General features: G+C 46.4%; 1 protein-coding gene across 1 annotated transcript in view; it reads right to left on the bottom strand.

Annotated features, from left to right (window-relative positions):
• LOC139219238 (regulator of G-protein signaling 3-like) overlaps positions 1-3,425 on the bottom strand; it is a 45,340-nt gene extending 41,915 nt beyond the window's left edge. Inside the window, exon 1 of the mRNA XM_070851047.1 lies at positions 3,347-3,425. Within this exon, the coding sequence (XP_070707148.1) occupies positions 3,347-3,425 (79 nt within the window). The remainder of the gene's footprint in view (positions 1-3,346) is intronic.
• Between the last annotated feature and the right edge of the window lie 18,798 nt (positions 3,426-22,223).

Raw genomic sequence — 22,223 nt, 5'->3', positions numbered from 1 at the left:
TTAACATTTGAAAACCCGAGCCCCACCAGCATCCAATAAGGCCAAGCCAGGGGACACTGTTGGTCTTTATGTGACAGTTAAAGTAGCCATTATCAGCAGAAAGGAGCAGGAAGAGAGACTGGAGTTAATCTGTGTGCTGTAACATTTTCTGTGAGAATGGGAGGGTTTTGAAAAGTTGGGAAACTGCTGTGTATAGGATTCAAAGTTTTCATTTGGGGCGAATGCCAATTCATCCTATTTGATCCAAAGGGGGAACAAAGAGCAGATTTGATGAGAGCCACAGAAGGTGTCCTCTCTTTTCCTTGTTAAATTTCTTTTAACAGGCTTGTTATATAACCTCCCAAAACCCATCTTCTTCCGTGTTAGCTGCCAAAACCTGTGAGAGGGAGCGCTAATCGGAGGAGTAGATCAAACTTATTGTGTCCATTGAATTCATAGAGGGAGACACCTATATGGCAGATGCCAATATGCTTTGACAGACTACTGAACAGTAGGGCATTATATGATGGCTTTAAAGAGAAAGGTCTGGGAGAATTCGGTCTCTGCAAGGCTGCACATTTCATATCTCTAAAAGGCCTTAGCCTGTGTGTAATATTCAATCATCTGAAATACTCTGTGCACTTTAATCATGATGATAAGGAACTTCCATCAGTTACACATAATCATTGGCAGGCTTATCCATTCTGAGGATGACTAGAGATATACATGCTCCATACTCAAGGAACAACATGGAATAATAATACAAATATGGTAAACACAGAGACCTGATCCATTTTACTGGTAAAATGCTGACATACATAGTAGCTGATGGGTTCAGTAGTTTACTTAAACAGTCAGAGAAATGTGTTGTGATCATGTAAAAAACATCCATCTCTGACAAACGTGAATGTAAAAAAGCAGACTTACATCTTGGACACTGACAAACGATTCATTTGTTCCATTTGTTTTGTTTGTTGTTACTCAGCTTGACTTGCAAACTTGCCATTCAGCATTTTTACCATTTCCCCCCCATTAAATTGGAATAACATTAAAGAATATGAAATTGCCTCTCAAAATGTGAAGTCTGGAGCCATTAAACGATGAAAAGATTTTGAGATCCACATAGTGTTTGATACTTTATAACCAAATGATCTTTGCTCTTTTGGTCACATTGTTATTTCTGAGAGCTAATTTAGAGATAATGATGTTACCTCAAAAAAGAGGAGGAGGAGAGGAGAGATGTACCTTCTTTCTCATTTTCTGTAGAAACTCTCATCTTCATTGCAAATTTGAGACCTGGTTCTGTGATTTCTGGGTTGGACAATCATTAATATTCCTGATAAAGACTGACAAGAAAGACAAGTAAGAATAAAGTACAGTAATTCCTTAAATGAGGCTGGTCTCAAATCAATATCCCTTAAAAGCTTTTAAAAAGATGGCATGTCATCTTTCAGTGTCTCTCTATCTGCTCTCCAATGTGTTTTCTCTCATTCCTCTCTTCTCTCCCCTTCCACCCTTCATTTGTTACTTTTCCCTGTCTCATCCCATCTTTGCCTGACTCAGGCATAGCCTCAATCTCCAGTCAGTGGTGCAGTAATCACCTCTACAGTGTGAGTTTGACTGTCAAAGAAAAGGTAGTGGAAGGCACAAAAGCTGAACAGAGAAAAAACTTAGCTCAAACCACTCAAGTCAAAACTTGAGTCACTTTAAGATTTTCCAAGCAGCAAACTGGGACATTTTCTGTTACTGTTTGGCAGCTGAAAACATAGACTTGTGTCCCAGTTCCCATTAGCCTCAGTGTGTGCAAGTTGTTTAGATGCCTTTTTTTGTTGATTGGCTTGTTGCTGGTGTTTTTGTCTTACTGAGCGACCACTCATAAGAATAATTGGTGGAAAAGGGTGGTAGAAATTGCAACCACCTGCAGATTTACAGTGCAATATGTGTAGAAAGTCAGTGAGGAAAATAAAACTGCAGTCAGATACTCTAAGCACAGGAACACTCCACAACACTCTACGCATACCGTATCATGCAAAGACCTGCAGATTTGATTTGCAGAAGGGACAATTGTAGGTAAGACACAAATGCCTGAGGGGAAGTTTTGGTGGAGACACACTCCACCAAACAATAGAAGCTCTCTGGAAGAAGTCAAGCTCATGGCAACGTTTGACCTAGTTCCCAAAAGGCACGTCATCAGAATGAACTCAGTGAGTCATCAAGTGGAACTTCATTGTTTTAGATGGAATGCCAGATGCCACGCAGTTAAAATGGACCACGCACACAGACATCACAAATCAATCAGAATGGTCCACAGAGGAAAGAGTGTGATCTCTCATTTTGACCAGTCTCCAAAAGCTAAATATCATATGTGAGGACCGAAGGGGTCAGGCATACGACTGTGGTCTACGACATGAGAGGGAAGAAGTGTGGCTGAGCAAATTGTGGAGCTGAACCCAAGAGGCTTAACTGTGCCATATGGGTCAGATCTGGGTGTAGCCGAAGCAAGCTCCCAAGATTTCCTTGGCTACTCTGGGTACCTCCATAAACACCTGTTTTGTATTTCCATAAAAGCGATGGGATATGTTGAGAAACCACAACATTATGACACTACAGTTAGCAACAGAAACAAATTAGGAGAGCTTGCTATCGTCCATTCATTTGAAATATCAGTTTTCTTGCATATTAAAGCTATTCTTGTTTGTGCTGGAACAACATGGCAATTTCACAATATAAATATATATTTCACTGATGTTTAACTACAAAGCTGTGTGGAAATTAATCCTCTGAATAAGCCTTTAAAGTCAGCCACAGTCAGAACTCCCACCCCACCCTCCAAGCTCATCCTGACACACCCACGCATGCATAAAATACAAAAGCTACCCCAACAACTGTAACCGCACCCCTGTAATACCTTATCTATATTCGTTTGTGTGAACAGGTAACTGCTGGATAATGGATGAGGCTTTAGTCTGACAGTAAACAGTGCAGGTCCGCCCTCCTCCAGTCTGGCTACTACCTTCCATAAATGATTCAGGGTGTCACCAGATAAGGAGGAGCAGCCTCATTACCAGACTAAAGGACTTGTTGCAACATCTGAGCCCTCTTGTTGCTGTGGATAATATGCTTCTCATGTTAGACACGCTGCAAGATTAAATGTCTGTACTGGTAGACCTATGCGACACGGCCCTTTATACAACATAGAAAAATTCCTTTACTGTCACCATGATGGATTAAAACAGACGGACACACAGACAGACACTCTTTTGTACTTTGCAGTTGATGCTGTTACGGATGCATGCTTGTAAAAGTATCACGCACTGCAGTCTAAAAATGTTTTCCTCAGCAAAAAGTGAAAAGGAGTCAATCTCACCGTGGGTGCTGAGGGGGAAGGACGACGCCTCAGGGGAGTTGGCAGGGGGCTTCCGCAGGTAGACTCTAAGACAGGTCATCTTGGAGAGAACATGCTCACAGCCACTGCAGACGAGAAGGTTTCAGGAACTACAGAGAGGAGAAACGAAACTTGATGCTTGTTTGTGTGTGTGTGTGTGTGTGTGTGTGTGTGTGTGTGTGTGTGTCTGCAGTTAACGTCAGAGAAAGGTAACAGAAAGAGAAGAGATTTTTTTTAAAAAGCTAAAAATGTTCTGGGTATATCTTTGAAGTTTTTCAGGTCACCCTTTTTACAGGGCTCAACTTTTTTGTTTTCCAAGCATCCCGTTGATATCTAGGGGTCAACGCTAGATCACACTGATTTGAGATCACAGATATATTCTGTCACCCATAAATGTGAATGTGCGTGTGCCCAATAATCATATTCTAAACACTTTGTTCAGAAACGTAGCTTGTAAGGGACATACAGTAATAGTGACGCCACTGAGTGCAGCTCCATCCATTGAGCAGCAAAAAGCTCATTATTAAATGAATCATAGCTGCACAAAGGTCTGTTTTGCGGGTTTTATTTGAATATTTTGATTAATTCTGTTCATTCTGCTTGTTGTTTGTTGTTAGTGATGAGCCACCTACTGGTGAGATATGGCTTTGAATTTGAGGTCAAACTGTTCTGTATTATATTGTTGCAGAAAAGACTGCTTTCTATTATATACAGCAGTTTCCTGGTTTTCTATGGGCTGGTTGGTTTAGCACCATTTGGAGCCGACCAAAAAACAATATGGTCTACATTCAATACGCTGTTTACAACTGTACTTGGCAGCTGTCAGATGAATTTGCAGTCATTTGACAAATGTCCACAGACAAGAGTATTAATAACATGTGAGAGCCCAAGGTTAACTTAACAATGCCTGCTCGGTTTCCAAGATTTTATCTGGTGGTTTCCAGAGAAAAATAAACTATTTCACCATTATTTTAAAGGCCATTTATTTGTTATTCATTAATTAAGTGGTAACATTTTTTTTATGAAATATTAAAGACATTCTTATCATTCAGACTACAGTTGCCTCCAGAGCAAACAACAAAATAAAAGAATTAAAAGATGTTTTTAATACACAGATTAAATCATCTGATTGTGAGCTGTAGAATATAATTAAAATGGTGTTATGGCTGTGTGGCAATAATCCAGATTACTTTACAGCATGACTTAACACACCTCTGGGTGAAATGTGGCACAACAGCAATAGCAGCGGCACATTATTTTGACATATTGCCCAGTGGCAGTGTACCAGTAACCCAGAGATGAACTTCACTGCTAATCCTGATTATCAAACCACCCACCCACCATGGAGGCTCCCGAATCAAGCTTTATTTAAAGGGAGATGGGAAAGAAAATCCTAATTCAAATCAGTGAGTAGTGTACACACAGCATGCTCACAACAATAGCACGCGCTCGCGGAAACTATTTTGAGCTGTCAAAAAAATATATCTTCATTTATCTCTTGCTGTGTGTGTGCCTCTTGTCCCTTCCTCAGAAATTTAAACAGTAATAATCATTTTCCTTTCATTCTATCTCTCCACAAAAAGCACCCGATTCATTTGGTCCTTATCAGTTACAGTGAAGGGAAAACAAAGGAGTTCTCTGAAACTCGTGCTCCGCTTCCCTGAAGGGGAAATTGGGCAGATAATGCTACTGTGGCACGGCATGGTCTGTGTTAGGGGACAGAACTGGACTTCCACATGTCAGTCACCCACGCAGAGACTCTAAATACACACATTTTGGACAAGGTTTTTGCCACACTGCTCCTCTCCAATATGCCATTCTACGTTTACACTTAGCAGCAGTGTAGTGGTGTTGCACATAGGCTCGACTACAGACAAGCTTTTTCAGCATTGCTCATTGGGGAGTCATTTTGGAAGCACGGGGACAATGCATGCCCATCTTCTCAGCATGTCTTGGAAAATATAGAATAGATTGTTAGATGGAATTTCCACTGATTAGTTTGGGCCAAATAAGTTAAAGCAACCTATGTTAACACTTGGAACATTTTGGCAACTTATTTATTTAAAAGTGCTGCGTTGCACCTCAACACTTGCGATTGAATTAATTGAAGTTAATGAAGTTATCCACACATGTTCTGTTATTCATCTGGCAAGTAACAGCCCAGTGCATGATGGGGAACAGTTGCTGCCTCTTTCTGTAACGTCCCATGAACCATTGCCTGCGGTGTTTCCTGTTTTATTTTGAAATGCTAACATGTCTTGTCGTTTCATTTCCCACCCTCATGTGCCTCCCGCTCCTCTACACCTTCTCTCTATCACTCACCTGCCTTTCAGTCTCCTAATCAGTCATTCTCTACTTACACCTCCACCTCCTTTGTTCGCCTGCCAGACTGTCTTTGTTCACCATAGTATGTTCGTCCCCTTACAGCATTACTCCTATTGTTTGCCTATTTGATTTTTGACTTAGCCTTGCTCTTTGGTTTTTGGATTTTTGCTACTCCCTGCCTGGGTTTATTTGCTTGTGTCAGACTGTATGACTGCCTGGCAAAACACTTTCCCTTTTGAACTTCACCTTCTGTCCTGAGTCTTTCTCTGTATTTGAGTCTCTGATCTGCCCAGTGGTCTCCCAGTTTAATTCCACATGGGCAATGATTATTACATTCACATGAACCTTGTATTTATCTTATCAACAGTTGATTTATTAAAAAAAAAAAAAAAGAAGCAAATCTACATCTTTGTTGGACATCTATATTTGGCCCAAGGGGCCACCACAAGCAGTTTTGCTGGAGTATCAAAACCACACTGCTCTGAAGAGATGTATACAGCAAATATTGTCCCTAATAGACTCAGACATGATAAGGACATGCTCGGTAAAGGCATACGGTTTGTGCAAAGCAGGGACGTGTGGGGAAGAGGCAACATCAGGTGCAACTGTACGAGGAAGGTAGAGGAGAGGGAGACTTAATTAAGATAGTAGAGATAAGAGAGCAGGACATGTTCCTCGAAGACATGAATTTTCAATTTGCGCTGGAAGATTGGAGATGACTGTGCAGTTTTGACTGGAGGTGAACTATGGAAGGAGCACAGGGAAGGCTCTGCACAGAGATGTCCAGATTACCACAGGGATCAGCTGAGCACCTGGTGGTAGAAGACTGGCGAACATGATTGCTTAATCAGTTAAGCTAGTGACAATCAATAAAGATCAGGATGTGAGCCAATGACAGACTGGATGCAGAGCAAATGCTTAATTATGATTTTTTTTTTTTTTTTTTTAAAATCGATATATGTTTAAGTCAATTATCACACAAAGATTACGAAGTAATCAGAAGATGTGACCTAGGGCTCCTTTTTGGCAGGTCTTTTTTGCTATTTTTGGATATTTAAGAAACTAAATGATTAACGAATCAAAATAATAACTTGCAGAATCCAGTTGGCAGAGTCTACCATATAAATAATGTTATATTGAAGGTAAGTATTCATCATGGCCTTTTGACACCAACATTTCTTTAAGCAGTATTTTATTTCCTTTAGCATGTGGTTTTCCTGTTCTGTTTATTTCACATGCAGATACTATCCTTAAATACCTCTCAGGTACATTGTAGTAGCTCTATTCCACCACATTTCATAGGACAACATTTTCTATTCCAATGCATTTATTTTACTTCTATAGTCGCAGGTTACGTTGCAAATTAAGATTTTATAGACAAAAACTGTGATTACCTTATAAAATATGACATAAGCTCACATTTGACCTGCCACAACATTAAAATGCTAATATTTAGATACATCATTACTAATAATCCATTGCTGGATTATTAGTAATGATGTGCATTGTGTGTGTGACATTGTGTGTGTGAAATGTCACATGTGACATGTGACATTTGTGCTGCATGTTGTGCTGATAGATCGTAAACTGAAACATACGGCCTGTATGTTCAGCCTGTTGCAGTTCAACCAACATTTAGTACAAAATATTAAGTTTTAACAAAAAGGACAATGGCACAACCTATTGGGCATGTTATGAAATGCAATTTAGTGTGTGTTGCCAGCAAAATGCTCAGCAAATTATCATCCCCTACCTTCTTAGAGAAATATACCTCCCAATTGTAGTCCCTCGTGGAGAGAAAACACTTTTACATTTACATTCCCTCATAACTAGAAATAAAATGCATTAGATGCATGAATTTTAAATGCTGGCTTATTTCAAATGCAGCAATGTGCACGTCTATCATCTATTTCTGATGCATTCTATGAATGGATAATGCATTTTATATTTCAGATGGATTATAGAACTGCTAAAAATGTATGTCAGGGTTTTTTTTACATCACTGGTAAAGGCCTATCCTGTTAGGTGTGCTTTTCTGGAAAATGTTTAGGACTGCCATTTCTGCAATGTCTACATGTAACCACAAGATGCCACAACTACACCCAATACTCCACCGCAACACAGCTGTAGTCCCTTTGAGTATATATGCACTGAAGAGTTGATGTGGGCCACTGTTTTACGACCATGTCATCCTCTGCACTTTGCACAGTATTGTATCTTTAACACAAAGTTCACTGGTTACGTGGGTTATGGTCAGTGTCATTTAGAGACACTGAGACTGCCCTGTAAAACATATTCACAAGCAGGACTGTGTGAGCGCTGTTATCTCTATGATTTGACAGGTTTAGCCTACACAACTAAAGGTTCTGCTGTACCTTAGCAATACACTGTAAACCACAGGCTGCTTCCCCACGTGCCATTTCTGCGAAACATCTTCTATCTCCCTTCTCTTCTTCCAACTTCAGGTGCGTAATCGCCACCCACTGTTACTCAGGATTTCAGTCAACCTGAATCACAACAGTCCTGTCTCACATTATGTAAATACAGTGTTAATATAAAAAAGAAGAAGCACTAAAATACAATATGAAGAGCTGTGTCCTATGTGGCCTGTGTCATAATCCTTTCTGGTACTGATTCGGAGTCTCTACCTCACATTGTATGGAAGCTATTAAAAAAAAGGCTCATGAATTTTCCATAAACATATTTATAAATTATGGAAGAAGCACTGGAATCTAGTATGAGAAGCTGTGCTCTATCTGTCCAGTTTAATGGTACACTTTTGATGTTGATTTAGAGCAACTGCTTCACGCTACCTGGAAGCTATTGAAAGAAAAAAAAATATATATATATATCACTGTATATTTTCTCTTTTTTTGGACCATCCTCTGTAAACCCTGGAGATGGTTGTGTGGGAAAATCCCAGTAGATCAGCAGTTTCTGAAATACTCAGACCAGCCCGTCTGGCACCAACAACCATGCCATGTTCAAAGTCACTTAAATCACCTTTCTTACCCATTCTGATGCTCGGTTTGAACTTCAGCAGGTCGTCTTGACCATGTCTACATGCCTAAATGCATTGAGTTTCTGCCATGTGATTGGCTGATTAGATATTTGCATTAATGAGCAGTTGAACAGGTGTACCTAATAAAGTGGCCGATGAGTGTGTGTGTGTGTTTCTCAAATTCACTCTGAAGTCAGCCTATTACATAACATTGAAGCTATAGAAAAAAATCATGAATTTGAATATTACTGTCATACAGACTTCAACTACAGACTTCAAAATCACGGAGGAGCTGGCAGCCATGCAGTCAATGAAAGGGACAACAACAGGGAGTGATTTCTTAACGGAGGTAAATCGACTGAAATGGGACAAACATTCAGACATTCAGTCAGATTTCAATGCACTTGTTCAAGCCCAAGACAGACTGGATTTTTCTCATTGAACAAGTAAACTGAACTGAAAACATCAAAGGCCCTTATTGCTTTTTGTATGAAGTTGATCAGTTGCTTATCTTTAACATACTGCAAAACACCTTTTCAGTATTTGTGAAGATTAACAAGTTACAAATAGAATGAAACAGTGATGTAATGATTGTTTTTGTTTTAAACTGTTTAATACTTTTATAGGATTGTTTTCCTCTTCGACCTACTCCACAATTCATAAATTTACATAAATATTTACAGAATGTTCTTATACTTCTGATTACCAGTAGCAGCTAATCAAAGTATATAATTTACTGCCTTTTACAATGGGAGAAAATTAATATTGAGCAGAATTAAGTTCAAGTTATCGTTGGTTCGGCCCTCCAAAACAGTTCAGGTTTTTCATGTGGCCCCCTGTAGAAATGAATTGCCCAGCCCTGGTTCAGAGCATGCAGCACCACCATGTGGCCATTTCTAAGGTACTTTACATTTTCACTGTTCAGAAAAGAAAGGTCTAAAATCAAACTTTCTCATGATTCCTCGAGACACATGAGTATTAATACGCAATTAGATAAGACAGTTAGATGATGAGTTATCTCTGCTAGCAAAAAGTTCAAAATTATATAAATTCATGAGAATCTCAAATATTAAAGGTTTAGTATGCAGGATTTGAGAGGTCTATTGGGAATGAAATGTAATATAATTCATAATCATGTTCTCAGTAATGTATAATCACCATAAACCATGGTTGCAATCTGCAACTTTACCACAAGATTAAATTAAATCCTACACACTGCATCGTGCACATCAAATGCTTTCTGAACATTAAACCATGTAAACCTGTTTTTAGGAGGACCTCCAAATACAAGTATGAACCTGAAAATAAGCAAAATAGGGGACCTTTAAGGTATCTCTTATATACTAATACACTTATCATATATGATGTACTCATGACTCATCTGACAGCAGCAGAAAGGGATTTATTAACCAATAGCAAATGGTTAATAGAACAAGCACAGCTCACACAGCATAAATAAAAGCAATAAAAAGAAAGAAATAAAATAAAATAAAAAATAAAAACATGTTTAAAAGTCTGGAGGTTGCAGGACATCTGGCAGGAGCTAGAGTTTTAGGCTGGTGCTGGAGTTGATGGATGGCGGCTGACGTCGTGTCTCTGGACAGGAACTGTTGTTTGCAGCTACCTGGCAGAATGGAGAAGTGAATGAAAGGGGCTGCAGGCTGCAGGCAGAGGCTGCTAGAGTAAAACATGCCTAATGTAGGCAGGAAGACAGGAATGGAACTGTACTTACCTACAAGGGGACGATGCCAGGGGTTGCAGGTGAAGTTTTCACCTAGCTATCAGAGGCAGAGGTGGGTGCTCAGGGTGATGCTGCCATGCTCTCTAAGGGGAGGCAGAGGTGTAGGTTGCTGGAGTTTGGGCTGCAGTTCTATGGTAAATTCAGAAGGTGGAGGCTGTGGCTGCATGTGTCTGACAGAAGTTACAGGTGGAGGTTTAAGCTGCAACTTTCTGTCAGATCCTGCAGGTGGAGGCTGTGGCTGCAGGTGTCTAGCAGAGGTTACAGGTGGAGGTTTAAGCTGCAACTTTCTGTCAGATTCTGCAGGTGGAGGCTGTGGCTGCATGTTTCTGTCTGAGGTTACAGGTGGAGGTTTAAGCTGCAACTTTCTGTCAGATTCTGCAGGTGGAGGCTGTGGCTGCAGATGTCGGGCAAAGGTTACAGGTGGAGGCTTTAGGTGTTTCAATTTGCAGCAGATTGACAGGAAATCGGTGGTGGGTGGCTGAAGTTGTAGGTGGAGGCTCTCGTTTGCAGGTGGAGGATGTGACTGTTCTTGCAGAAGCTAGGTGGGGGTTTAAGCTGCAACTTTCTGTCAGATTCTGCAGGTGGAGGCTGTGGCTGCAGATGTCGGGCAGAGGTTACAGGTGGAGGTTTAAGCTGCAACTTTCTTTCAGATTCTGCAGGTGGAGGCTGTGGCTTCAGGAGTCTGTCTGAGGTTACAGGTGGGGGCTTAAGCTGCAACCTTCTGTCAGATTCTGCAGGTGGAGGCTGTGGCTGCATGTTTCTGTCTGATGTTACAGCTGGAGGTTTAAGCTGCAACTTTCTATCAGATTCTGCAGGTGGAGGCTGTGGCTGCATGTTTTTTGGGCAGAAGTTACAGGTGGAGGCTGTGGCTGCAGGTGTCTGTCTGAGGTTGCAGGTGGGGGTTTAAGCTGCAACCTTCTGTCAGATTCTGCAGGTGGAGGCTGTGGCTGCAGATGTCGGGCAGAGGTTACAGGTGGAGGTTTAAGCTGCAACTTTCTGTCAGATTATGCAGGTGGAGGCTGTGGCTGCAGATGTCGGGCAGAGGTTACAGGTGGAGGTTTAAGCTGCAACTTTCTGTCAGATTCTGTAGGTGGAGGCTGTGGCTGCAGATGTCGGGCAGAGGTTACAGGTGGAGGTTTAAGCTGCAACTTTCTTTCAGATTCTGCAGGTGGAGGCTGTGGCTGCAGGTGTCTGTCTGAGGTTACAGGTGGGGGCTTAAGCTGCAACCTTCTGTCAGATTCTGCAGGTGGAGGCTGTGGCTGCATGTTTCTGTCTGATGTTACAGCTGGAGGTTTAAGCTGCAACTTTCTATCAGATTCTGCAGGTGGAGGCTGTGGCTGCATGTTTTTTGGGCAGAAGTTACAGGTGGAGGCTGTGGCTGCAGGTGTCTGTCTGAGGTTGCAGGTGGGGGTTTAAGCTGCAACCTTCTGTCAGATTCTGCAGTTGGAGGCTGTGGCTGCATGTGTCTGGCAGAGGTTATAGGTGGAGGCTTTTGGTGTTTCAATTTGCAGCAGATTGACAGGAAATCGGTGGTGGGTGGCTGAAGTTGTAGGTGGAGGCTCTCGTTTGCAGGTGGAGGATGTGACTGTTCTTGCAGAAGCTAGGTGGGGGTTTAAGCTGCAACTTTCTGTCAGATTCTGCAGGTGGAGGCTGTGACTGCAGATGTCGGGCAGAGGTTACAGGTGGAGGTTTAAGCTGCAACTTTCTGTCAGATTCTGCAGGTGGAGGCTGTGGCTGCAGATGTCGGGCAGAGGTTACAGGTGGAGGCTTTTGCTGTTTCAATTTGCAGCAGATTGACAGGAAATCGGTGGTGGGTGGCTGAAGTTGTAGGTGGAGGCTCTCGTTTGCAGGTGGAGGATGTGACTGTTCTTGCAGAAGCTAGGTGGGGGTTTAAGCTGCAACTTTCTGTCAGATTCTGCAGGTGGAGGCTGTGGCTTCAGGAGTCTGTCTGAGGTTACAGGTGGGGGCTTAAGCTGCAACCTTCTGTCAGATTCTGCAGGTGGAGGCTGTGGCTGCATGTGCCTGGCAGAGGTTACAGGTGGAGGCTTTTGGTGTTTCAATTTGCAGCAGATTGACAGGAAATCGGTGGTGGGTGGCTGAAGTTGTAGGTGGAGGCTCTCGTTTGCAGGTGGAGGATGTGACTGTTCTTGCAGAAGCTAGGTGGGGGTTTAAGCTGCAACTTTCTGTCAGATTCTGTAGGTGGAGGCTGTGGCTGCAGATGTCGGGCAGAGGTTACAGGTGGAGGTTTAAGCTGCAACTTTCTGTCAGATTCTGCAGTTGGAGGCTGTGGCTTCAGGAGTCTGTCTGAGGTTACAGGTGGGGGCTTAAGCTGCAACCTTCTGTCAGATTCTGCAGGTGGAGGCTGTGGCTGCATGTTTCTGTCTGATGTTACAGCTGGAGGTTTAAGCTGCAACTTTCTATCAGATTCTGCAGGTGGAGGCTGTGGCTGCATGTTTTTTGGGCAGAAGTTACAGGTGGAGGCTGTGGCTGCAGGTGTCTGTCTGAGGTTGCAGGTGGGGGTTTAAGCTGCAACCTTCTGTCAGATTCTGCAGTTGGAGGCTGTGGCTGCATGTGCCTGGCAGAGGTTATAGGTGGAGGCTTTTGGTGTTTCAATTTGCAGCAGATTGACAGGAAATCGGTGGTGGGTGGCTGAAGTTGTAGGTGGACGCTCTCGTTTGCAGGTGGAGGATGTGACTGTTCTTGCAGAAGCTAGGTGGGGGTTTAAGCTGCAACTTTCTGTCAGATTCTGCAGGTGGAGGCTGTGGCTGCAGATGTCGGGCAGAGGTTACAGGTGGAGGTTTAAGCTGCAACTTTCTGTCAGATTCTGCAGGTGGAGGCTGTGGCTGCAGATGTCGGGCAGAGGTTACAGCTGGAGGTTTAAGCTGCAACTTTCTATCAGATTCTGCAGGTGGAGGCTGTGGCTGCATGTTTTTTGGGCAGAAGTTACAGGTGGAGGCTGTGGCTGCAGGTGTCTGTCTGAGGTTGCAGGTGGGGGTTTAAGCTGCAACCTTCTGTCAGATTCTGCAGTTGGAGGCTGTGGCTGCATGTGTCTGGCAGAGGTTATAGGTGGAGGCTTTTGGTGTTTCAATTTGCAGCAGATTGACAGGAAATCGGTGGTGGGTGGCTGAAGTTGTAGGTGGAGGCTCTCGTTTGCAGGTGGAGGATGTGACTGTTCTTGCAGAAGCTAGGTGGGGGTTTAAGCTGCAACTTTCTGTCAGATTCTGCAGGTGGAGGCTGTGGCTGCAGATGTCGGGCAGAGGTTACAGGTGGAGGCTTTTGCTGTTTCAATTTGCAGCAGATTGACAGGAAATCGGTGGTGGGTGGCTGAAGTTGTAGGTGGAGGCTCTCGTTTGCAGGTGGAGGATGTGACTGTTCTTGCAGAAGCTAGGTGGGGGTTTAAGCTGCAACTTTCTGTCAGATTCTGCAGGTGGAGGCTGTGGCTTCAGGAGTCTGTCTGAGGTTACAGGTGGGGGCTTAAGCTGCAACCTTCTGTCAGATTCTGCAGGTGGAGGCTGTGGCTGCATGTTTCTGTCTGATGTTACAGCTGGAGGTTTAAGCTGCAACTTTCTATCAGATTCTGCAGGTGGAGGCTGTGGCTGCATGTTTTTTGGGCAGAAGTTACAGGTGGAGGCTGTGGCTGCAGGTGTCTGTCTGAGGTTGCAGGTGGGGGTTTAAGCTGCAACCTTCTGTCAGATTCTGCAGTTGGAGGCTGTGGCTGCTTGTGCCTGGCAGAGGTTACAGGTGGAGGCTTTTGGTGTTTCAATTTGCAGCAGATTGACAGGAAATCGGTGGTGGGTGGCTGAAGTTGTAGGTGGAGGCTCTCGTTTGCAGGTGGAGGATGTGACTGTTCTTGCAGAAGCTAGGTGGGGGTTTAAGCTGCAACTTTCTGTCAGATTCTGCAGGTGGAGGCTGTGGCTGCAGATGTCGGGCAGAGGTTACAGGTGGAGGTTTAAGCTGCAACTTTCTGTCAGATTCTGCAGGTGGAGGCTGTGGCTTCAGGAGTCTGTCTGAGGTTACAGGTGGGGGCTTAAGCTGCAACCTTCTGTCAGATTCTGCAGGTGGAGGCTGTGGCTGCATGTTTCTGTCTGATGTTACAGCTGGAGGTTTAAGCTGCAACTTTCTATCAGATTCTGCAGGTGGAGGCTGTGGCTGCATGTTTTTTGGGCAGAAGTTACAGGTGGAGGCTGTGGCTGCAGGTGTCTGTCTGAGGTTGCAGGTGGGGGTTTAAGCTGCAACCTTCTGTCAGATTCTGCAGTTGGAGGCTGTGGCTGCATGTGCCTGGCAGAGGTTATAGGTGGAGGCTTTTGGTGTTTCAATTTGCAGCAGATTGACAGGAAATCGGTGGTGGGTGGCTGAAGTTGTAGGTGGACGCTCTCGTTTGCAGGTGGAGGATGTGACTGTTCTTGCAGAAGCTAGGTGGGGGTTTAAGCTGCAACTTTCTGTCAGATTCTGCAGGTGGAGGCTGTGGCTGCAGATGTCGGGCAGAGGTTACAGGTGGAGGTTTAAGCTGCAACTTTCTGTCAGATTCTGCAGGTGGAGGCTGTGGCTTCAGGAGTCTGTCTGAGGTTACAGGTGGGGGCTTAAGCTGCAACCTTCTGTCAGATTCTGCAGGTGGAGGCTCTCGCTGCAGATGTCGGGCAGAGGTTACAGATGGAGGTTTAAGATGCAACTTTCTTTCAGATTCTGCAGGTGGAGGCTGTGGCTGCAGGTGTCTGTCTGAGGTTACAGGTGGGGGTTTAAGCTGCAACTTTCTGTCAGATTCTGCAGGTGGAGGCTGTGGCTGCAGATGTCGGGCAGAGGTTACAGGTGGAGGCTTTTGGTGTTTCAATTTGCAGCAGATTGACAGGAAATCGGTGGTGGGTGGCTGAAGTTGTAGGTGGAGGCTCTCGTTTGCAGGTGGAGGATGTGACTGTTCTTGCAGAAGCTAGGTGGGGGTTTAAGCTGCAACTTTCTGTCAGATTCTGCAGGTGGAGGCTGTGGCTGCATGTTTCTGTCTGATGTTTAAGCTGCAACTTTCTATCAGATTCTGCAGGTGGAGGCTGTGGCTGCATGTTTTGTGGGCAGAAGTTACAGGTGGAGGCTGTGGCTGCAGGTGTCTGTCTGAGGTTGCAGGTGGGGGTTTAAGCTGCAACCTTCTGTCAGATTCTGCAGTTGGAGGCTGTGGCTGCATGTGCCTGGCAGAGGTTATAGGTGGAGGCTTTTGGTGTTTCAATTTGCAGCAGATTGACAGGAAATCGGTGGTGGGTGGCTGAAGTTGTAGCTGGAGGCTCTCGTTTGCAGGTGGAGGATGTGACTGTTCTTGCAGAAGCTAGGTGGGGGTTTAAGCTGCAACTTTCTGTCAGATTCTGCAGGTGGAGGCTGTGGCTTCAGGAGTCTGTCTGAGGTTAGAGGTGGGGGCTTAAGCTGCAACCTTCTGTCAGATTCTGCAGGTGGAGGCTGTGGCTGCATATTTCTGTCTGATGTTTAAGCTGCAACTTTCTGTCAGATTCTGCAGGTGGAGGCTGTGGCTTCAGGAGTCTGTCTGAGGTTAGAGGTGGGGGCTTAAGCTGCAACCTTCTGTCAGATTCTGCAGGTGGAGGCTGTGGCTGCATGTTTCTGTCTGATGTTTAAGCTGCAACTTTCTGTCAGATTCTGCAGGTGGAGGCTGTGGCTTCAGGAGTCTGTCTGAGGTTAGAGGTGGGGGCTTAAGCTGCAACCTTCTGTCAGATTCTGCAGGTGGAGGCTGTGGCTGCATGTTTTGTGGGCAGAAGTTACAGGTGGAGGCTGTGGCTGCAGGTGTCTGTCTGAGGTTGCAGGTGGGGGTTTAAGCTGCAACCTTCTGTCAGATTCTGCAGTTGGAGGCTGTGGCTGCATGTGCCTGGCAGAGGTTATAGGTGGAGGCTTTTGGTGTTTCAATTTGCAGCAGATTGACAGGAAATCGGTGGTGGGTGGCTGAAGTTGTAGCTGGAGGCTCTCGTTTGCAGGTGGAGGATGTGACTGTTCTTGCAGAAGCTAGGTGGGGGTTTAAGCTGCAACTTTCTGTCAGATTCTGCAGGTGGAGGCTGTGGCTGCAGATGTCGGGCAGAGGTTACAGGTGGAGGCTTTTGGTGTTTCAATTTGCAGCAGATTGACAGGAAATCGGTGGTGGGTGGCTGAAGTTGTAGGTGGAGGCTCTCGTTTGCAGGTGGAGGATGTGACTGTTCTTGCAGAAGCTAGGTGGGGGTTTAAGCTGCAACTTTCTGTCAGATTCTGCAGGTGGAGGCTGTGGCTGCAGATGTCGGGCAGAGGTTACAGGTGGAGGTTTAAGCTGCAACTTTCTTTCAGATTCTGCAGGTGGAGGCTGTGGCTGCAGGTGTCTGTCTGAGGTTACAGGTGGGGGTTTAAGCTGCAACTTTCTGTCAGATTCTGCAGTTGGAGGCTGTGGCTGCAGATGTCGGGCAGAGGTTACAGGTGGAGGCTTTTGCTGTTTCAATTTGCAGCAGATTGACAGGAAATCGGTGGTGGGTGGCTGAAGTTGTAGGTGGAGGCTCTCGTTTGCAGGTGGAGGATGTGACTGTTCTTGCAGAAGCTAGGTGGGGGTTTAAGCTGCAACTTTCTGTCAGATTCTGCAGGTGGAGGCTGTGGCTGCAGATGTCGGGCAGAGGTTACAGGTGGAGGTTTAAGCTGCAACTTTCTTTCAGATTCTGCAGGTGGAGGCTGTGGCTGCAGGTGTCTGTCTGAGGTTACAGGTGGGGGTTTAAGCTGCAACCTTCTGTCAGATTCTGCATTTGGAGGCTGTGGCTGCATGTGCCCGGCAGAGGTTATAGGTGGAGGTTTAAGCTGCAACTTTCTGTCAGATTCTGCAGGTGGAGGCTGTGGCTGCAGGAGTCTGTCTGAGGTTACAGGTGGGGGCTTTAGCTGCAACCTTCTGTCAGATTCTGCAGGTGGAGGCTCTCGCTGCAGATGTCGGGCAGAGGTTACAGGTGGAGGTTTAAGCTGCAACTTTCTTTCAGATTCTGCAGGTGGAGGCTGTGGCTGCAGGTGTCTGTCTGAGGTTACAGGTGGGGGTTTAAGCTGCAACTTTCTGTCAGATTCTGCAGGTGGAGGCTGTGGCTGCAGATGTCGGGCAGAGGTTACAGGTGGAGGCTTTTGGTGTTTCAATTTGCAGCAGATTGACAGGAAATCGGTGGTGGGTGGCTGAAGTTGTAGGTGGAGGCTCTCGTTTGCAGGTGGAGGATGTGACTGTTCTTGCAGAAGCTAGGTGGGGGTTTAAGATGGTCGGGCAGAGGTTACAGGTGGAGGTTTAAGCTGCAACCTTCTGTCAGATTCTGCAGGTGGAGGCTGTGGCTTCAGGAGTCTGTCTGAGGTTACAGGTGGGGGCTTAAGCTGCAACCTTCTGTCAGATTCTGCAGGTGGAGGCTGTGGCTGCATGTTTCTGTCTGATGTTACAGCTGGAGGTTTAAGCTGCAACTTTCTATCAGATTCTGCAGGTGGAGGCTGTGGCTGCATGTTTTTTGGGCAGAAGTTACAGGTGGAGGCTGTGGCTGCAGGTGTCTGTCTGAGGTTGCAGGTGGGGGTTTAAGCTGCTACCTTCTGTCAGATTCTGCAGTTGGAGGCTGTGGCTGCATGTGCCTGGCAGAGGTTATAGGTGGAGGCTTTTGGTGTTTCAATTTGCAGCAGATTGACAGGAAATCGGTGGTGGGTGGCTGAAGTTGTAGGTGGAGGCTCTCGTTTGCAGGTGGAGGATGTGACTGTTCTTGCAGAAGCTAGGTGGGGGTTTAAGCTGCAACTTTCTGTCAGATTCTGCAGGTGGAGGCTGTGGCTACAGATGTCGGGCAGAGGTTACAGGTGGAGGCTTTTGGTGTTTCAATTTGCAGCAGATTGACAGGAAATCGGTGGTGGGTGGCTGAAGTTGTAGGTGGAGGCTCTCGTTTGCAGGTGGAGGATGTGACTGTTCTTGCAGAAGCTAGGTGGGGGTTTAAGCTGCAACTTTCTGTCAGATTCTGCAGGTGGAGGCTGTGGCTGCAGATGTCGGGCAGAGGTTACAGGTGGAGGTTTAAGCTGCAACTTTCTTTCAGATTCTGCAGGTGGAGGCTGTGGCTGCAGGTGTCTGTCTGAGGTTACAGGTGGGGGTTTAAGCTGCAACCTTCTGTCAGATTCTGCAGTTGGAGGCTGTGGCTGCATGTGCCCGGCAGAGGTTATAGGTGGAGGTTTAAGCTGCAACTTTCTGTCAGATTCTGCAGGTGGAGGCTGTGGCTGCATGTGCCCGGCAGAGGTTACAGGTGGGGGCTTTAGCTGCAACCTTCTGTCAGATTCTGCAGGTGGAGGCTCTCGCTGCAGATGTCGGGCAGAGGTTACAGGTGGAGGTTTAAGCTGCAACTTTCTTTCAGATTCTGCAGGTGGAGGCTGTGGCTGCAGGTGTCTGTCTGAGGTTACAGGTGGGGGTTTAAGCTGCAACTTTCTGTCAGATTCTGCAGGTGGAGGCTGTGGCTGCAGATGTCGGGCAGAGGTTACAGGTGGAGGCTTTTGGTGTTTCAATTTGCAGCAGATTGACAGGAAATCGGTGGTGGGTGGCTGAAGTTGTAGGTGGAGGCTCTCGTTTGCAGGTGGAGGATGTGACTGTTCTTGCAGAAGCTAGGTGGAGGTTTAAGGTGCAACTTTCTGTCAGATTCTGCAGGTGGAGGCTGTGGCTGCAGATGTCGGGCAGAGGTTACAGGTGGAGGTTTAAGCTGCAACTTTCTGTCAGATTCTGCAGGTGGAGGCTGTGGCTGCAGATGTCGGGCAGAGGTTACAGGTGGAGGCTTTTGGTGTTTCAATTTGCAGCAGATTGACAGGAAATCGGTGGTGGGTGGCTGAAGTTGTAGGTGGAGGCTCTCGTTTGCAGGTGGAGGATGTGACTGTTCTTGCAGAAGCTAGGTGGGGGTTTAAGCTGCAACTTTCTGTCAGATTCTGCAGGTGGAGGCTGTGGCTGCAGATGTCGGGCAGAGGTTACAGGTGGAGGCTTTTGGTGTTTCAATTTGCAGTAGATTGACAGGAAATCGGTGGTGGGTGGCTGAAGTTGTAGGTGGAGGCTCTCGTTTGCAGGTAGAGGATGTGACTGTTCTTGCAGAAGCTAGGTGGGGGTTTAAGCTGCAACTTTCTGTCAGATTCTGCAGGTGGAGGCTGTGGCTGCATGTTTCTGTCTGATGTTACAGCTGGAGGTTTAAGCTGCAACTTTCTATCAGATTCTGCAGGTGGAGGCTGTGGCTGCATGTTTTTTGGGCAGAAGTTACAGGTGGAGGCTGTGGCTGCAGGTGTCTGTCTGAGGTTGCAGGTGGGGGTTTAAGCTGCAACCTTCTGTCAGATTCTGCAGTTGGAGGCTGTGGCTGCATGTGCCTGGCAGAGGTTATAGGTGGAGGCTTTTGGTGTTTCAATTTGCAGCAGATTGACAGGAAATCGGTGGTGGGTGGCTGAAGTTGTAGGTGGAGGCTCTCGTTTGCAGGTGGAGGATGTGACTGTTCTTGCAGAAGCTAGGTGGGGGTTTAAGATGCAACTTTCTGTCAGATTCTGCAGGTGGAGGCTGTGGCTGCAGATGTCGGGCAGAGGTTACAGGTGGAGGTTTAAGCTGCAACTTTCTGTCAGATTCTGCAGGTGGAGGCTGTGGCTTCAGGAGTCTGTCTGAGGTTACAGGTGGGGGCTTAAGCTGCAACCTTCTGTCAGATTCTGCAGGTGGAGGCTGTGGCTGCATGTTTCTGTCTGATGTTACAGCTGGAGGTTTAAGCTGCAACTTTCTATCAGATTCTGCAGGTGGAGGCTGTGGCTGCATGTTTTTTGGGCAGAAGTTACAGGTGGAGGCTGTGGCTGCAGGTGTCTGTCTGAGGTTGCAGGTGGGGGTTTAAGCTGCAACCTTCTGTCAGATTCTGCAGTTGGAGGCTGTGGCTGCATGTGCCTGGCAGAGGTTATAGGTGGAGGCTTTTGGTGTTTCAATTTGCAGCAGATTGACAGGAAATCGGTGGTGGGTGGCTGAAGTTGTAGGTGGAGGCTCTCGTTTGCAGGTGGAGGATGTGACTGTTCTTGCAGAAGCTAGGTGGGGGTTTAAGCTGCAACTTTCTGTCAGATTCTGCAGGTGGAGGCTGTGGCTGCAGATGTCGGGCAGAGGTTACAGGTGGAGGTTTAAGCTGCAACTTTCTGTCAGATTCTGCAGGTGGAGGCTGTGGCTTCAGGAGTCTGTCTGAGGTTACAGGTGGGGGCTTAAGCTGCAACCTTCTCTCAGATTCTGCAGGTGGAGGCTGTGGCTGCATGTTTCTGTCTGATGTTACAGCTGGAGGTTTAAGCTGCAACTTTCTATCAGATTCTGCAGGTGGAGGCTGTGGCTGCATGTTTTTTGGGCAGAAGTTACAGGTGGAGGCTGTGGCTGCAGGTGTCTGTCTGAGGTTGCAGGTGGGGGTTTAAGCTGCAACCTTCTGTCAGATTCTGCAGGTGGAGGCTGTGGCTGCAGATGTCGGGCAGAGGTTACAGGTGGAGGCTTTTGGTGTTTCAATTTGCAGCAGATTGACAGGAAATCGGTGGTGGGTGGCTGAAGTTGTAGGTGGAGGCTCTCGTTTGCAGGTGGAGGATGTGACTGTTCTTGCAGAAGCTAGGTGGGGGTTTAAGCTGGTCGGGCAGAGGTTACAGGTGGAGGTTTAAGCTGCAACCCTCTGTCAGATTCTGCAGGTGGAGGCTGTGGCTTCAGGAGTCTGTCTGAGGTTACAGGTGGGGGCTTAAGCTGCAACCTTCTGTCAGATTCTGCAGGTGGAGGCTGTGGCTGCATGTTTCTGTCTGATGTTACAGCTGGAGGTTTAAGCTGCAACTTTCTATCAGATTCTGCAGGTGGAGGCTGTGGCTGCATGTGCCTGGCAGAGGTTATAGGTGGAGGCTTTTGGTGTTTCAATTTGCAGCAGATTGACAGGAAATCGGTGGTGGGTGGCTGAAGTTGTAGGTGGAGGCTCTCGTTTGCAGGTGGAGGATGTGACTGTTCTTGCAGAAGCTAGGTGGGGGTTTAAGCTGCAACTTTCTGTCAGATTCTGCAGGTGGAGGCTGTGGCTTCAGGAGTCTGTCTGAGGTTACAGGTGGAGGCTTAAGCTGCAACCTTCTGTCAGATTCTGCAGGTGGAGGCTGTGGCTGCATGTTTCTGTCTGATGTTACAGCTGGAGGTTTAAGCTGCAACTTTCTATCAGATTCTGCAGGTGGAGGCTGTGGCTGCATGTTTATTGGGCAGAAGTTACAGGTGGAGGCTGTGGCTGCAGGTGTCTGTCTGAGGTTGCAGGTGGGGGTTTAAGCTGCAACCTTCTGTCAGATTCTGCAGTTGGAGGCTGTGGCTGCATGTGCCCGGCAGAGGTTATAGGTGGGGGTTTAAGCTGCAACTTTCTGTCAGATTCTGCAGGTGGAGGCTGTGGCTGCAGATGTCGGGCAGAGGTTACAGGTGGAGGCTTTTGGTGTTTCAATTTGCAGCAGATTGACAGGAAATCGGTGGTGGGTGGCTGAAGTTGTAGGTGGAGGCTCTCGTTTGCAGGTGGAGGATGTGACTGTTCTTGCAGAAGCTAGGTGGGGGTTTAAGCTGCAACTTTCTGTCAGATTCTGCAGGTGGAGGCTGTGGCTTCAGGAGTCTGTCTGAGGTTACAGGTGGGGGCTTAAGCTGCAACCTTCTGTCAGATTCTGCAGGTGGAGGCTGTGGCTGCATGTTTCTGTCTGATGTTACAGCTGGAGGTTTAAGCTGCAACTTTCTATCAGATTCTGCAGGTGGAGGCTGTGGCTGCATGTTTTTTGGGCAGAAGTTACAGGTGGAGGCTGTGGCTGCAGGTGTCTGTCTGAGGTTG

This window comes from Pempheris klunzingeri, chromosome 19 (assembly GCF_042242105.1).
Source record: "Pempheris klunzingeri isolate RE-2024b chromosome 19, fPemKlu1.hap1, whole genome shotgun sequence".
Lineage (NCBI taxonomy): Eukaryota > Metazoa > Chordata > Actinopteri > Acropomatiformes > Pempheridae > Pempheris > Pempheris klunzingeri.
The sequence above is the reverse complement of the archived record's forward strand: the minus strand, read 5'-3'. Positions and strand labels throughout refer to the sequence as shown.